Consider the following 17,440-nt stretch of genomic DNA (forward strand, 5'->3'; position numbering starts at 1 on the left):
CAGATAGAGGTAGTTTTTTCAGATAAGGTAAAATATTTTTACCTTATCTGAAAATTATAAGTCATATACTTCCTCTTATGCAAATAGATATATATTCGCTGAGCTACTTTAGCAGATTTATTTATGTATTTTTATAATATATTTCTGTCTTTTGGAACAGTCTTTCCCATACATATAATATATCCTCCAACTCTTCAAGAAAAACATTTAAGAGATCCTTTCTGATCACTTGCACACACCCATTGCACTGTTATAGGTCTCAAGACCTACGGTGCAAGACGTGTATTTGCATGGGACGACCCTGTGTGTATATGTGGCCACCTTGAAATCATGTCTTATGAATAAACAGGAATTTGGATTCGTCCAGTAATACTATATTTTACTGTTTGTCGAAGGTAATCCAAAAACTGTTCCCTCGAAAACAGAACAGCTTTATCATGTCAGCAGTCGTAGTGTTGCTCCCTACTAACTTCAAGTCACAATGTAGGGATGGATCATTTCCGTGCTCCTCCCTTATTTCCAAGCAGATAGAGGTAGTTTTTTCCCCCAGTCATACCCAGAGGATGCTGTTCTCCCTCTTTGCACTACTTCACAAACAACCCGTTTTTTTTTTTTTTTTTTTTTGTTGTTGTTGTTGTTGTTGTTGAAGGAATTGGCCTATTACTTACCTCTGTTCGTTTGATAGTATCTCCCCTATCGAATTTTATGAATTGCTGGTTTGGATTCACCTTTTCACATGCAATCTTATTGTGAAAATCAATTTTATATATTTAAACTGTGCAAAATATTTCTGTCAGCCTGAACAGTACCACTAAAAATTGAGTGGTATGATGTTTACTTGTTTATTTTATGCATCATTATTCATATTTATCGGACAAAAGAAAACTTTCATATTGAGTATTGGTGTGAAATATTACTTAAGAAAGTAACAATAGCAGATGAATTAGAGTTTTGTGTAGTATGATACTCTGGTCAAAGAGTATAGAAGGTTCGTTGATCATCTGACCTTCAGTTTAGAGCGCTATTCGAAAGTTTTTTTTTTCTATCGGCAACCGAAATATGATTTATTATTAAAACTGAACTCATTGCTTGTCATTCCGGTATTTGAAAAATAAAAAAATGGTTAGTAAATTTTCTTAATGTATTTAAATATTTTTATAGTAAGGTATTTAATGTTAGTTGAAGGAAGTGCGATTGTTGATATTTGCCAGCTGAGAATACGATATAGTATTTAGCTATTAAAGCATTAATAGCTAAATTTTATCTAAATTAAATAGCTAAATTGTATCCACATATTAATTTCAAATATTTTTTGATATCCGGTATTATATTAATTTCAAATAATTTTGGACATACTGATACAGATTTTTTATTCCGTGTATCATTGAAGTGAATGGAAATATGCTACTTAAGGACAAGTAATTATGGAATATGATATTTGGAAGAGATAATAGTTAATCTGTAAAAATCCTCATCCATTCCTAGATTATTCTTTGACAGCCCCCCAACCCACATGAAGAGTTGCAAAACCTATAGAACACAGTGTGGTATGTGAGCAAAACCAATATTTTCGAATATTTTTAATTTCTTCTTTTTAACTTTCATGGATTAAGTCTAGCCTCCTTGCTCTAGTTTAATGTTATATCTTGCGCATTTCTGTTGCCAACTATTTATTAATTTTACAAATGAAGCACTTAATATAAGTTAAACTTTGAGGATGTAATACAGTGGACTGTTTATTTAAAAATGGAACCAAACTTCTCAATTTTTTCCAGTTATTTCTGACGTCTTTCTGGCTATCAGTGGTTATTAAGTCATCTTGCCACAAAAAAAAAAAAAGATGTCTTTCCATATTTGTTTTGAGTAAATGATAAATTATCTTATCAGTTTTGGACAGTCACTGTTCAACAGTGTTCACTTAAATCATAAGAGAGTTGGTCACACAGCATTCGAACTATTCAATGTTGATTCACAATCTTTTTCTACAGAATAGAATAAGCAGTTAGTGAGTATTAATTTAGGAATATATATATGTGAGCAAAATTTTAATTTTGCTCAAAGTTAAAATTTTAACAGCTCTATGTCAGAAAATTTGGATCACAACTACATGTCCTAGGGAATGGAAAAAATCAGTTTATATACCTTTATTGAAGAAAGGCGATGCAAGAGAGTGCGAAAATTACAGAACTATAGTATTGATTTCTCATGCAAGTAAAGTCTTGAGATTTCAGAAAAGACTGGAACCATTCATGAAGAGAGAAATGCCAGATGAACAGGCAGGATTTCGGAATGGCAGAGAAACAAGAGATCAAATCGCCAATGTAAGATGGATAATAGAAAGAGCACAGGAATATCACAAGAATGTCTACCTTTGTTTCCTTGACTATAGCAAGGCTTTTGACTCTGTAGATCATGTGAAACTGGAATGTGTTAAGAACAATAGGAGTCCCAGAGCATTTCATTATTCTTCTGAGGAATCTTTATTATGAACAAGAAGCTACTGTCCTAAAAGATCTTGGAGAAACATAGTATTTCACAATAGGTAAAGGGGTGCGACAAGGATGTATTATATCTCCATACCTGTTTAACTTGTACAGCGGATACATTTTAAGAATGGCAGGGCTGGAGGAGTCTTCAGATGGAATTAAAATTGGTAGAAAAAATATTAATAATTTGATGTATGCAGATGATACTACCTTGCTAGCAGAATGTAAAGAAGATATGAAGGAACTTATTATGAAAGGTAAAGAAGAAAGTGCTAAATATGGTCTTAAACTTAACCTCAAAAAGACAAAAGTTATGGCAACATGTGAACTTAATGATTTTGAAGTAGATGGGGAGAAAATGGAAACAGTTAACAGTTTTGTGTTCCTGGGATCCCGAAGTGATAAAGAGGGTTATTGTACCGAAGAAGTTAGAAGATTATTATTCGGAAAAAAAGCAATGACAAATTTCAGCAAAATCTTTAAAGATATTAGCCTCACAACAAAAATCAGAATTGTGAAAGCAATGGTATTCCCTGTGGTGCTGTATGGATGTAAAAGTTGGACCCTGAGAAAGAGTTTGAGAAGGAAGATAAATGTATTTGAATTATGGGTTTGGAGATGCTTACTAAGAATGCCATGGACTGCAAAGCAAACCAATAAATCAGTGATAGACAGAATAAAGCCAGATTGCTCCTTTGAAGCTATGATCATCAAGCAAAAATTGTCATAATTCGGACATATTATGCAAGCAAATGACAGTCTGGAGAAGATGATGATACTTATTAAAGTTGATGGAAGCAGGAGAAGAGGAAGACCAAGAATTAGATAGGTGGATGGAGTTAAAGAAGCAACTGGAGTGTTCTTGGAGGTTCTGAGGGACATGGTCAGGGAGAGATTGGAATGGAGAGTGTATGTTCGTGGAGTCGCCAGGAGTCGGAAACAACTCGATGGATCATAACACACGTGAGCAAACATCAGCGGTTAGCTTTGCCATATCTATTCAGCTGTTTGCATGAAACAACTCAAGATCCCAAACTGATTTTGATAAAAATCACTTCATCTAATCTGTGTAGCTATCATTATTTGAAATTTGTTGAAATCAAATCATTCATTCTTTGCTTGAAAATAAATATCCTTGAGTAGAATGTTTATTTATTTATAAATATAAATACAACATAAATATTTAAAAATCAGATTTAAAAAAATTGCAGTCTTTGCTTTATGAGTATAAATTTACTTTTACAGTTAGACTGAAAAATTATGAGCTCTGTTTGTTCTTTGCATTTCATCATCATTAGTGTTCTGTCTCTTGACAGGTCCAATGGTATAACTCAGCAGATTCTCTTCTCCCAATTTCCTCTGTCTCTTGCTTCCTCCTTCATTTCGTGATATCTTCTTATTCCCATTATATCATCAAGCATCGTTAGTCGTCGTCGTCTTCTTGGTCGCTTTCCTTCAATTTTCCCTTCTATCATTCTTTTCAGTAGGCTGTCAACTCTTAATACATGTCCTATCCAATTATGCATTCTTCTTCTTATGGTCTTTAGTAAATTCCTTTCTTCTTCAACTCTTTGTAATACTTCTTCATTTCTGATTTTTTCAGTCCACTTTATTTTCTCCATTCTTCTCCATAACCACATTTCAAATGCCTCTAACCTTTTAGCTTCTTTCTTCCTAATTGTCCATGTTTCTGACCCATATAAGGTCATACTCCAAATATAGCACTTAATAAGCCTTTTCTTTAGATTTTTATTCATTTTATTAATAAACAAATTTTTCTTGTTATAAAAGGCATATTTTCCTTTGTTAATTCTTTCATTTATTTCCATGTCACATTTTCCATTTTCTTGTATTATACTACCAAGGTATTTGTATTGTCTCACTTGCTCTATACTTTCTCCATTCATCATCACCTTGATACTTCCTGGTTTCCTGTAGACTCTCATCACTTTTGTTTTCTTTGTGTTAATTTTCATACCATATTTCTTGCATATATTTTCAAATTTTTGCATTAGGTGCTGTAGTTCATCTTCGGTATTAGCTAATATTGCTTGATCATCTGCAAATCTAATATTTTGTATTGTTCTTCCTCCAATAGTGATTCCTCTTCATAAAATGCTTCTTTTATCATTTCTTCTGCAAATACATTGAAGAGCGTCGGTGACAGGAAACATCCCCGTCTTACACCAATCACACATTTTTTAGTTTTTCCTACTTTTGTCTTTATTATGGCTGTCTGGTTCATATATAATTCAGCTATTAACCTTCGGTCTCTCCAATCTATACCTATTTTGCGTAATATTTCCATCAAATTTTCCCATTTCACTATGTCAAATGCTTTTTCAAGGTCGATGAAACAAATATAAACTTCTTTATTTACTTCTATATTCCTTTTGCATATGGTCCTCATTACTCCAATTGCATCTCTGGTTCCTCTGTCTTTCAATCCAAATTGATCGTCCCCCAGAAAATACTCCACTCTGTTATACAATCTTTGATTTAATATTCTTAGCAGTACTTTGGAGTCATGTGAGAGTATGCTTATAGTTCTGTAGTCACTGCACTTAGCAGGATTGCTTTTCTTTTCAATTGGTACAAGAATACTCTCTGTGAAATGTTTAGGCCATACTCCTGTTTTGTAAATGAGGTTGCAGAGTTTCCATGTTTCTGTTATACCTTTGTTCTCCAGTTGTTTTAGAATTTCACAAGGTATTCCATCCACTCCTTCCATCTTTCCACTTTTTAATTCCTTAATTGCTGTTTCTGCTTCTCTCTTTAGTATTTCAGAACCTCTTTCTTCTGTTGAGATTTCATTTTACTCTTCCAATTCAATTTTTGTTGGTCTTTCATTTTTTGCGTAAAGTTCTTCGATGTATTCCTTCCATCTTTCACCCTGTATTTCAATATCATAAATCAGTTTTCCTTGCTTATCTTCTAATGGCAGATTTCTTTTGATTTTTCAAACATTTTATCATATCGCCCCCCCTTTTTCCATTACTTCAATTTCTTTACATTCTGTTTTCAACCATTCCTCTCTTGCTTTATCAGTTTCTCTTCTCAGTTCATTATTTAATACTTTGTATTTTCTTCTTCCACTCTTCAATGTTTACATTTTTCCATCTTCTTTTTTCTTCCATTTTTCTTATCATTTCATTTGTAATCCATGGCTTTTAATTCTTTTCCCTTCCACAAAGCCTATCTCTTCAGCAGCTGTTTCATATATCAAGTTTTTCAGTTGATTCCATTTTGCATTAACATCCATAGTTTCTTCATATATATTCTCTTTGTTCCTTATTTTATTTTCCAGTTCTTCTCTGAATTTCCTACCTGCATTTCCTTTGAGTTTTTCTAGGTTCCACCTTTTCTTGCTTTTACCTTTGTTTATTTTCTTATATTGTATTCTTAATTCCATAACAAGCAAATTATGGTCTGAGTCAATATCAGCTCCTGGATATGTTGATATCCTTTTTACACTGTTTCTGTACCTGTTTTGTATTAACATATAATCAATCTGGTATCTTGCGATATGACCTGGCATTTTCCATGTATATCTTCTTCTCTTTAGAAGTTTAAACTAAGTATTACCAATGATCAGTTTGTGTCTTTTACTAAACTCTATAAGTCTTTCACCTCTCTCATTCCTTTTTCCAAGGCCATATCTTCCTGTTATTCCCTTCTTTACCTTTTCATCTTCTACCGCATTCCAGTCTCCCATGCAGATGGTACACCTTTTAGTTCTGTCTTCTTTCATTATCTCTTCTATTTGATTATGTATCTCTTCTACTTCATTTTCATCATGGTCACTTGTGAGCATATATATCTGTATAATCATTATATCCACAGGCTTTGCTTTCAGTTTAATCATAATCACCCTGTCTCTTTTATATATTATTTTTTCTACTGAATTTTTAACCTTTTCATTCAAAACAAATGCTATTCCATTTCCCCCCCCCGTGTTCTACAGGAATATATAATTTTATAACCATCACTTTCAAAATCTCCTATATCTTCCCACCTGACTTCACTTAGACCAACCACATTCAATTTATTCCTCTCCATTTCTTTCTTCAAGTTCTCTAATTTACCAGCTCTTAACATTGTTCTTGCATTCCAAGTTGCAACATGTATACTTTGTATCGTATTCTCTCTTGGATGTCTTATTTTCTTCTTATTTTTCTCAATACTTGGGATCCCATCCTCATTGTCTATTTGAGGATTTCGTAGGTTAACGACCTGAGAAGTCTAATTTCTTCTTCTGCCGGGCATGACATCCATCCATCGTTTGCCGATAGACCCCATTTTTGCCAGTTGTGGAAACTAAATTTGCTGAGTTCACCATATTTCTTGGAAATAATACTGAGGTGGTTTCCCATTGCCTTCCTCAGGAAACCATTATGGTATGGTTTCAAACTTGGGAGAGCAGCAGACTCCCACTGCTTAAAATAGGCTACTCCTCTCACTACTAAAGGTAGAAAATAAATAGAAAAGATTCACCCCTAGCCCTCGAATTACTCTAATAGCATTGGAGGGTGTGTGTGGGGGGGGGCATGGTCCAGCATCAGGCACCTCGGGTTTGCCATTCCCATACTCACTAGAATGAGCCCTTGAAGATTCTTTGAGACATCTAAAATATCTTTTTGCTGATGAACATCAGTAAAATCAGTCAAATCATAGCCAAAATCCTCAACCCACAAATCCTCAACCTGTTCTCATAAGGTTCATTCCACAGACCTGCTATCATCTTGGTCACTCGCCTCTGGATCCTCTCCACCTCCTCCCCATCAAGAAGAAACCTAGGTGACCAAATCTGGGCACAGTAGTCGAGATGGGGTCTTATCAAGGCTCGATACAGAGGAACAATAATCTGCTTGTCTCTGCTTGTCAACGTATTCTTCAGCAACCAAGTGATTTGATGAGCTGATTTGGCCACTTTTGCAATGTGTCCCCTAAATTTCAACTCCTTATCCACCAACATTCCTAAATCTCGTGCCTCATCAATTTCCTGGAGCACAGTTCCACCAATGCAGTAAACTGCCGCCAATCTTTTCGCCCCAAAATGCATAACCTTACATTTTGCCACATTAAATTGACATCCATTCTCCTTAGCCCAGACCTCCTATCTATCCAAATCATCCTGCAAAATTTTGACGTCATCTGCATTCACTATTGCCCTGCCCAACTTTGCATCATCTGCAAACAAATGAACTGTTCCTCTCAGATCCTTTCCTATATCATTAATGAACAAATTAAACAGCAGTGGTCCAAGAACAGATCCTTGTGGCACACCACTAGTCACAGGCCGTCTTGTGGACTCTCCTGAGTAAACCACTCTCTGATATCTCTCCGTCAACCACTGTCCTATCCATCTCACCAACCCTACATCTATCCCCATATGCTGCATTTTACTGATTAGAATTCCGTGTGGTATCCTGTCAAAGGCCTTAGCAAGGTCCAGTGGAATCACTGTAAACCCATTACCCTTATCCAGTTCAGCCGTCACTGTGTTATAATACGTGAGCAAGTTACTGAGGCATGACCTACCCTTGACAAAATCATGCTGTCCACGATACAGTATCCCATTTTCTTCTATCCAATCTTGTATTTTCCTCTTGACTATTTTCTCTAAGACCTTGATAATGATTCCTGTTATGCTGATTGGCTGGTAATTTTCAACAGCAGCCTTGGAACCACCTTTGTGCAGCGGAACTATTTTCCCCTCTTTCCACCCCCTTGGGACTGACCCAGACCCGAGGCTCAAATTAAACAAAATGGTCAAGGGCACTGACAATTCTTTAGCCGCTTCACATACGACACGAGCTGGTATACCAACCAATCCCACAGATGTATTGACATTGAGGTTCTGTAATAGACTAGTTACCTCTACTTCATTCATCACAATTCCAGTATAAGCTGTTGGTTCTTCCATTCCTGCAAAGTCACCACCTGGATGATATACTCTTGCAAAGTGCTCGCTCAGTAATTCCACAATATCGACTGATTCGTTACCTCCCTACCCTCAGCATTTTTTAAGATCATTCTACCATGAGCATTTTTCCTTTTACTTGCAACATATTGAAAAAACTGTTTGGGATTCTCTTTAGCCTGCATGGCCAATTTTCTTTCATAATCTGCTTTTGCTTTTCTTACCATCCTTGTTACCATCCTGGCCTGAGCTTTATACTGTTCCTGTACCTGATGGTCACCTTTCTCCTTAAATTCCCTCCACAATTGTTTCTTTTTTTGCAGCTCAGGCTTAATAGTGTTATTCATCCATTTAACCCCTACTTGATTTATTATTCGGACTCAGCATTTTTTAAGATCATTCTACCATTTTTTAAGATCATTCTACCATGAGCATTTTTCCTTTTTACTTGCAACATATTGAAAAAACTGTTTGGGATTCTCTTTAGCCTGCATGGCCAATTTTCTTTCATAATCTGCTTTTGCTTTTCTTACCATCCTTGTTACCATCCTGGCCTGAGCTTTATACTGTTCCTGTACTTGATGGTCACCTTTCTCCTTAAATTCCCTCCACAATTGTTTCTTTTTTTGCAGCTCAGGCTTAATAGTGTTATTCATCCATTTAACCCCTACTTGATTTATTATTCGGACTCTTGGTATACAGTCAACCATTGCCTCCTGCAAACAGTTCTTAACCACCTCCCGTGCACTATCAACATCCAGCCCTTGCAGTTTTACATGCCATAGCACTGAGCCAAGCACACACCTAAGCTTGTCATACTTACCAGCCCGGTAATTCCACATGTACCCTGTCTTAATTGTAAATTCCACTCCTTTAGCCACCTCCCAAGTCATAACCTTATGGTCACTCTCACCAATTGGTGGCAACATGGTCATGTTCGTTACAGCCACATTCTCAGTTGCAATTACAAGGTCCAGCACTCTCTGCCCCCTGGTATTTTCCAATACATGTTGCCGTAGATAGTTGTCCCTTAATAACCGCATAAAATCCAATTCCTTCCTCCCATGTGCCCTCTCCTCTTTCCAGTCAATGTTACCATAATTGAAATCACCCATAATAATTACCCTCCTTCCACTCATGTCTTCTATTTGCCTATGCATACTATCCCCACCATCTTTTCCAGCACCCAATTGTATATTTTGTTCTGCTAGATTCTATCTCACACCAAACAGCCTCAAATGTGCTCTTTTCTCTATCCTGCAGTTCAGCTTCTATACTCCTTGGCTGCAGCTCATCAGCTATCATCAATAACACTCCTCCCCCCTTTTTATTCACCCTGTCACTCCTGAACACGCTATACCCATCGCATTCAATCCCACTAGCGTTATCATCTTCTGTCAGCCATGTTTCACTAATACCAACAACCTGTGGCCTGGAAGTGCCAACCATGGCCAAAAACTCTTCCTTCTTGTTCCTAATACTCCTGGCATTAGTGTACATGAATTGCAGAAGCCCGTTTGTCCTATCCCTACTTTGATGCCTTATACTAACTATCCCATTCTGATTTGTTGTCCTTCGTACTCGCTCGGGCATAATATACTCATTCATACACTCAACTGCCTCCCTAAAGTCTGCATATCTACTCCCCCCCCCTCTTAATAAATCTAGTTTCCCTGAGTCTGTACATCGACTTCCACATCATTCATCAACACTTTTTCAAGTCTCCGTACACCAACTCCATTCAAATGTAACCCATCCATCTTATATAAGTCCTTTCGCCCATCAAGCTCATTCCACACATCCACAAATTTCACACCACTCTCCATGCATAACCCACGCATAAAGTCATTGGCAATTATGGCCCTCCTCCTAAACACTTCGCTGTCATACCGCGGTAAGATACTCAACTCAAATCTATCACAGTTATACCCTGTGTGTGCATGCACACACATATACCTATATTATGCACACATATGGTGGCTTAAAAGGGCAGATTTTTTTTTTTTTAATGTTAACCATTTAGATTTATAAGCATTTACTTAAAGCAAAAAATAAATTTTGAAAAAAAAGAAAAGTTCTTTATAAATGAAAACTTTCCAGTGTTAACTTTGACTAGTGTTTGCTTATTAATGTGTACTATATAACCTTCCTATTCTTGGATTAATTTTAAACTTATGCTAGTTGAATGTTCCTTATTATCCTTGTATTATTATAATTATATAGATATACAGGGTGTTCGGGATAAATTTGACATATTTATAATTAATTATATTTTTCCGTAAGTTACATGTATTAACACACACTTCTCTTCATTTAAAAGTTTGGACCCTTCTTCATTCATATACAAGATGTCAGAAAGGATGGATAGCTGGAACCCACCTGAATCATGGAAGAGAATAACTTGTATCATGATGATTCGTGCCCGCCATCAAAATAAGGATATTACGACTGCTGTCCAATGCTCCCTGAATACAGTAAAAACAATCAGGCATGAACTAGAGACTTGCAATGGTGACTACGAGGATGTAGCAAGAAGAAAGATCCCTAGCAGACGATCTGATTGCGTTCGTACAGCAGAATTCCTCGCAAATCTGCAGGAACAGGTGTTGAAGAACCCTGGCATTGGAATTCGGGCTTTGTTCGTGGAGTTGCTAACTGTAGTCAAGCCCTGGATAACAAGGGTAGCCAATGGTAGGCCGTATGTATGGCAGCAGGATTCGGCCCCTTGCCACACCTCTGGGAAAAGTCAAAAATGGTTGTCTGAAAATTTCTACGACTTCACCAGTCCAAATGTTTGGCCTCCAAACTCCCCAGACCTTAACCCCATGGATTATTTTGTATGGGGCGCAGTTGAAAAAGACACCAATCGCACTTCCAGTAATACAAAAGCCCAGTTAATGGATAAAATTAAAACAGTTTTTGCGGCCCTTCCCAGGGAGACCGTAGCATCAGCTTGTTCGAGGTTCCGAAGCAGAATTGAAGCTGTTATCGATGCTAATGGTGGTTATTTTGAGTAAATCTTGTTGATAATATTGTAATTAACTCTGCCTGTAAGGTTTTTTTGTCAATTCATTAAATTTAATAGATACAAAGAAGATTTTCTTTTTCCTTACGAAACTGTCAAATTTATCCCGAACACCCTGTATATTTTTTATATCATCTTTGTTCAGAAATAGCTGTTTTTTTTCATAGATGTTGGGTTATTTATGTCAATAAAGCTGTGGGACTGGATGGTATTTCACCATGAGTTTTGAGAGAATGTGCTAAAGAACTGACAGCTCCATTGACCTGGCTTTTCAGTGAATGTCTGGCTATGGGAAAGGTGTCCAGGGAATGGAAGGAATGGAAGATAGTGCCATTGCATAGAGTGGTAGCAGACTGAAGTGTCTAATTATAGGCCAGTTTGTGTGTCATCAGTAGTTGTTAAGATCTTGGAGAAATTAGTGAGGGACTGTATCCAGCATTGGGCAGATGAGGGTAATGTTATCTGTGAGAGTCAACATGGATTTGTTAAGGGGCACTCTTGTTTTAGTAATATGCTAGCCTTTTATAATAAAGTTACAAGAACAGTTGATGAGGGAAAGGCATATACTGCCATTTTCTTGGATTTAGCGAAGGCATTTGACAGGGTGCCACTTTATAAGCTGATATGTAAGTTACAGCACATGGGTTTGGATGTCAAGTTGGTCAACTGGATTCAGAATTGGCTGTTTGATAGGTATCAGAGAATTGTGTATGGTGGGGCAGTATCAAGGAGGCAGAAGGTTACAAGTGGGGTCCCACAGGGCTCAGTACTGGGACCTATATTGTTTAACCTTTATATGAATGACATTGTCAGTGGATTGCAGGGGGATATTCAGTTTTTTGCAGATGATGTGAAGCTGGGAAAGGTTATTAGTAATAGTGCAGATGTGGTAGCTCTGCAAGAGGATTTGAATAAACTAGACAGATGGGTAAATGAATGGGGCTGTCTGTTTAATACAGCAAAATGTAAGGTCTTGAGGTTTGGGACACTTCATAATAATAATTGGAGGAGTCGTACTGGAGGAAGTAAGGGAGTCAAAAGATCTAGGGTTGATGATTGATAGAAACTTGAAATTAGGGGACATATTGCAAATGTGGTGAAGGTAACTCAGAGGATTGCTGCAAAGATAAGAGTTATCATTCCGTTGTATAAGATTCTGATCAGACCACACTTCAAATCCTGGTCCTCAGGATTTGAATGGAATAAATTAACTGTGGAAATTGTACAGAGGTGGATAACAAAGATGGTTTCAGGACTGTACAATGTTAGTTATGAGGATTGGCTGAGGGAATGTGGACTGCAGAGTTTGGTGGATAGAAAAAGTAGAGGTGATATGATTGAGACTTTTAAACTGTTGAGTGGTGGTTACAGGGTTGACACTGGGGAATTCTTTCGCTTGGTTGAACAGCGCGAAGGAGTCATGACAAGGGGCCATCCCTGGAAGTTACAAAAGGAAGCTGTGAGCAAGAGGGTAAGAAGTGTTTTTTTTTTGCATGGAGGGTGGTTGAACTGTGAAATGCATTGCCTGATAGTGGTGAGAGCGAGAATGGTCAATGAGTTGTATGATACACTTTGTGTTTCCTAGGAAGGACCTCCCGTGATGAGTCTTTTGACTCCATGGAGGCCTGAATAATAATAATAATAGTTGTTGGGTTATTTAATAGATGTTGGGTGCCAGTCTGGTTGGCCGAGTGATTAGCGTATCCATTCTCCAGCCAAAAGACTGTGGGTTGGAATCCTGCCGTGGGCATGGATGTTTGTGAAAATACTAGTGGTGGTGGATGTAGATGGCGTTGGTGTAGATAATCTGGCCGGTGGATGAGGTTGAGTGGTGGAGATGGAGAGCTGTGGAGTACGTGCCCTCCCTCGATGAGTCTTGGAGGTGTTATATAATAATAATAATTACTCTCATATCTAACCTTTCCAATCATTGAGTGTTATCATATTTGAGGGTGGTGCTTCTAAGCTCTCTAAATTCTTGATGCAGTATGCAGAACAGAAGAGATCAGTAAGACTGATTGGTGATTCATGTTTCACTGATTCATTCAACTTACTATCATATAGATATTCAGTTTCTTCTTAGAATTGACATCACTTTCCCCATTCTCTTCTAAATGTTTAAGCATCTAAGCCTTGTATTTTTGTAATTCAACTTGAAACACAGAACAAATTTCTCTTCCTTTTTATTCTGTCTACCTCTGTGCTTTGGAACAATCTCCTACACAAAATGCAGATATTGTAATGTAATCATTATTGTTTTTATAGGAATTTGTTGTGAAAAACAAAACGTTTAGTGTGCTAAACTGATTAAATTTATGTAAAAACAAACCAATAATAGAACGAGTCAGTGAGAGAACAAATGTATCGTCTAAAGATAAAGGAGATCTCAGAAATATAGTTTCTGTTTTAGGCCTTTTATCCAATTAGTTTTATAGTTTATCATGTATACAGTTTTTAGTTTCATTAAATATGTTTTTATTTAGTCTTGAGTCAGTCACTTCCTGGATTCTAAAAATAATGAAGTTAAAAGTCATTGTACCAATCGGATTTAAATTTACTTAAGACTTGGTGTGAAAACAGTAAGATGTATCTGTAAGGGTACATCAGGCATGCACATCAACACACACAAACAAACATGAGTAATCTAAACAAATTGACACAGTCTCTTTATAGAGATAATACTATCTCTTGCATCACTGAAATCTCTGAATCACTGGTTTAGGACCCTCTTATTTTTTGTAGATGCCATTTCAAATTTAGGTGCTTATTTGGAGAGAGAGAGTACTGAAGCATTTCTGCATGATTCCCAACTTGTTTTCCTACCAAAAATTTGAAGTCTTATCCTTGTTATACATATCCTTATAGGCATGTATAATGCATAGCATTATACATGTCTGTAGGGATATGTAATGTAAAGTCTTGAAGTATGGGATACGTCGATGGGAGGCTGCATACTCGATTGGAGGATCTGTACTGGAGGAAGTAGGGGAGACGAGATCTGGGGGTGGTGATTTAAAGAAAATTGAAATTCAGGGAACCTATTGCAAAGGTGATGAAGGTAACGTAGAGGATTGCTGCAATACTGAGAAGGATGCTGACCTGCAGAGATAAAAGAGTTATCATTCCATTGTGTAAGACCTTGATCAGACCACACTTAGACTATTGTTCTCAAATTTGGTCCTCAGGATTTGAAGGGGATAGATTAACTGTGGAAAGGGTACAGAGGCAGATAACAAAGATAGTTTTAGGACTGCACAGTGTTAGTTATGAGGATTGTTTGAGGTAACTGCAGAGTTTAGTAGATAGAGGAGGAGAGGTGATATGATTGAGACTTTAAACAGGGTTGACACTGGGGAGTTCTTTTGCTTGTGGAACAGCGGGAAGGAGCGATGACAAGTAATCATCCCTGGAAGTTGCAAAAGGAAGCTGTAAGCAAGAGGGTGAGGAGTATTTTCTTTGCATGGAGGGTGGTTGAACCATGGAATGCATTGCCTGATAGTGGTGAGAGCAAGAATGGTCAATGAGTTCAAGGAGGGGTGTGATAGACTTTGTGTTTCCTGAGATGAGTCTTTTGATTCCATGGAGGCCTGAATAATAATAATTAAACATGTCTGTAAGGATATGTATAATGCAATGCATAATGGGTGAGGGCCACTACCCAGACCGGTTTTGACTTTTGAGGTCTCCTCAGTGAGAGCCAGATAATAATGCATGGCATTATACATGTCTGTAAGGATATGTGCATTGCATTATGGGATGCCAGGGCAATTTGTGAAGTCATTAGAATGTATATACAAGTAGCCCAGTTGTGAAGATACTTCATGCACAAACTGTGTTTGCTTATACTTGAATAAAGGATGTGACCAAGAATATAATTTCTTGACATTTATATTATAACCAAGCGAAAAAACTTGCAACACCCAAGAAATGAAATCTTACCATTTCTAGAGATTTGGAAGTTGTCAAAACTAAGGCTGGAAGGAAAGGTTCTTTTTTTCTAAGAAATATGGGATTCTTTTATTAGCATTAAAGTTAAACAAGATTATCACCATCTCATTGAAGAATGGCTTAAAGATCAGAATTTAGAGTTGCCAAAGTTGATATTCTGAAAGTTTGTCATATGAGAAAAAAGGAGTGCATTGTACTATCATAAGCAAAACATTTATTGAATTTAGTCAACTGTAAATCTATTGTTTACTTTGGATCCATGTTTTGCCCCCAGATTAGTATCAGTCTCCTCGCCCATTTTCACACATACATTGCAGATGATGGCCTTGTTGACCTTGCTATCCACACCCTAATTAATGGCGAGCATCTCCATTCAAGCGCACAGCAGTAAAACAGTTTTCGTAGGCTAGCTGCTAGATGGCACAGTACTGAACCTTTTGATAACACTTTGAATGACTTCCTGATCATCCGGTCCTCCTGAAGTTTACTCTGTCAAATTGTGCCTGGAGTATTTAGCAACTTGCAGGGGACGCTGAAGTCACTCGAACTGGAGTGGTACAGAAGCAAATCATGCCAATCATCACAGAGAATGACTATTATCAACCAAGTTTTGAATCCTATCCTTCACCAACCTCTAAACCACCTTAATCACAACCCCATCATTCATAGGTTCAATCTTATCACTCCATTTGTGTAGTGATACAACTTAACATCTTTCCACTTCTTTGGGATGTGCAGTGCCAGTTTTTAACACTACTGCAGCTTCCTTGAATAAACGATGTCTATAATCGTCGTCTAAATATGGCATGGAGCTATTTTGCCACAGTATTGTGTGGTTAGACGTACAGAAATGATGTGCTAAGCCGGAAGAAATACTAAATACTTCTGTTGTGGTTTACATCAACAACGTGCTCTCTGTCTGATCTCCAAACTCATCTTGCGACTTCTGTTGCAAGATGTGCTAAGCAGGTATGCAGAGGGCATCATTAACTTCCTGGAGAATTCCTTCAAGACATGAATTGATATGTTAAGTTCGTATTATGATGATTATTATTATACGGACTTAATAATACTACTATATTATTAACACCAGACCTCCATGCAGTCAAAAGGCTCATCTTGGTGCTTTAAACTCATTCAGTGCATCCACATTTACTACAATGTCAGGCAGTACATTCTGCTCACCAACCACTCTCCATGCAAAGAACCTGCTCCTTTAGTACCTCCATAGTGCAATTGGAAGAATGTTGCATCCTTCAATTGGAAAAGGCCTAAGTTTGATTCTCATTGTAACAAGAGAGGAATCTTTGTATGGATTTTTTTCAATTGAAGATGAGTTAGCCGATCTCATACATAGGTAGCAGGGTTTTTCTACTGGAAACTTGGGTTTTTCATCCCACATAGAGACAAATGGCCTTGAGATCACACACTGATTCCTTGATCTCTCTCGGATATGATAGTTCATAATTTAATCTTATTTGTATTTTAATTATTTTCATATATATACTTATAATAGCTCAAATTAAAATATTTGGTCATTTGAAAGTTAAGTATAAAGAACTTATTGTTTAATACTGACCATATACAAATATTTTAACATTCTTTGCTTACCAGTTTCGCTAGCAAACTGTCTAGCTTTTTCAAGGCGTTGATGGAAAAGTATAAAAAAATACTAGTAAATGCAAATTGAAAGGAACATTAAAAACGTCGTAAACACTCTAGTAGCTAAGGTTGCACTTTCGCGTGACAAAGACTAAGTGGACTTGTTGTTCTTAATTATTATCACGCATGCGTGTTTGTTGTAAACGCATAATGTGATTACTAGCTAGCTGTAGTTCAGATGGATTTAGAGAGAGGATGAGGTTTTTCCATGAACTGTTAAGAATAGTACCCTGGTTTCTATTGAGGTTTCTGCCAGTTTTTAACACTACTGCAGCTTCCTTGAATAAACAATGTCTATAATCGTCGTCTAAATATGGCATGGAGCTATTTTGCCACAGTATTGTGTAGTTAGACATACAGAAATGATCTGCTAAGCTGGAAGAAATACTAAATACT

At 37.0% G+C, this 17,440-nt stretch overlaps 1 protein-coding gene across 1 annotated transcript in view; it reads left to right on the forward strand.

Moving 5' to 3' along the window:
- The first annotated feature begins 726 nt into the window (after positions 1 to 726).
- LOC150110612 (uncharacterized) overlaps positions 727 to 17,440 on the forward strand; it is a 114,338-nt gene continuing 97,624 nt past the window's right edge. The window contains exon 1 of the mRNA XM_090395195.1: positions 727 to 1,122. Coding sequence (XP_090251321.1) covers positions 1,120 to 1,122 — 3 coding nt within the window. The 5' untranslated portion in view covers positions 727 to 1,119. The remainder of the gene's footprint in view (positions 1,123 to 17,440) is intronic.

This window comes from Typopeltis vanoorti, chromosome 1 (assembly GCF_054136105.1).
Source record: "Typopeltis vanoorti isolate ZY-2024b chromosome 1, IOZ_Tvanoo_1.0, whole genome shotgun sequence".
NCBI classification, from domain to species: Eukaryota; Metazoa; Arthropoda; class Arachnida; order Uropygi; family Thelyphonidae; genus Typopeltis; species Typopeltis vanoorti.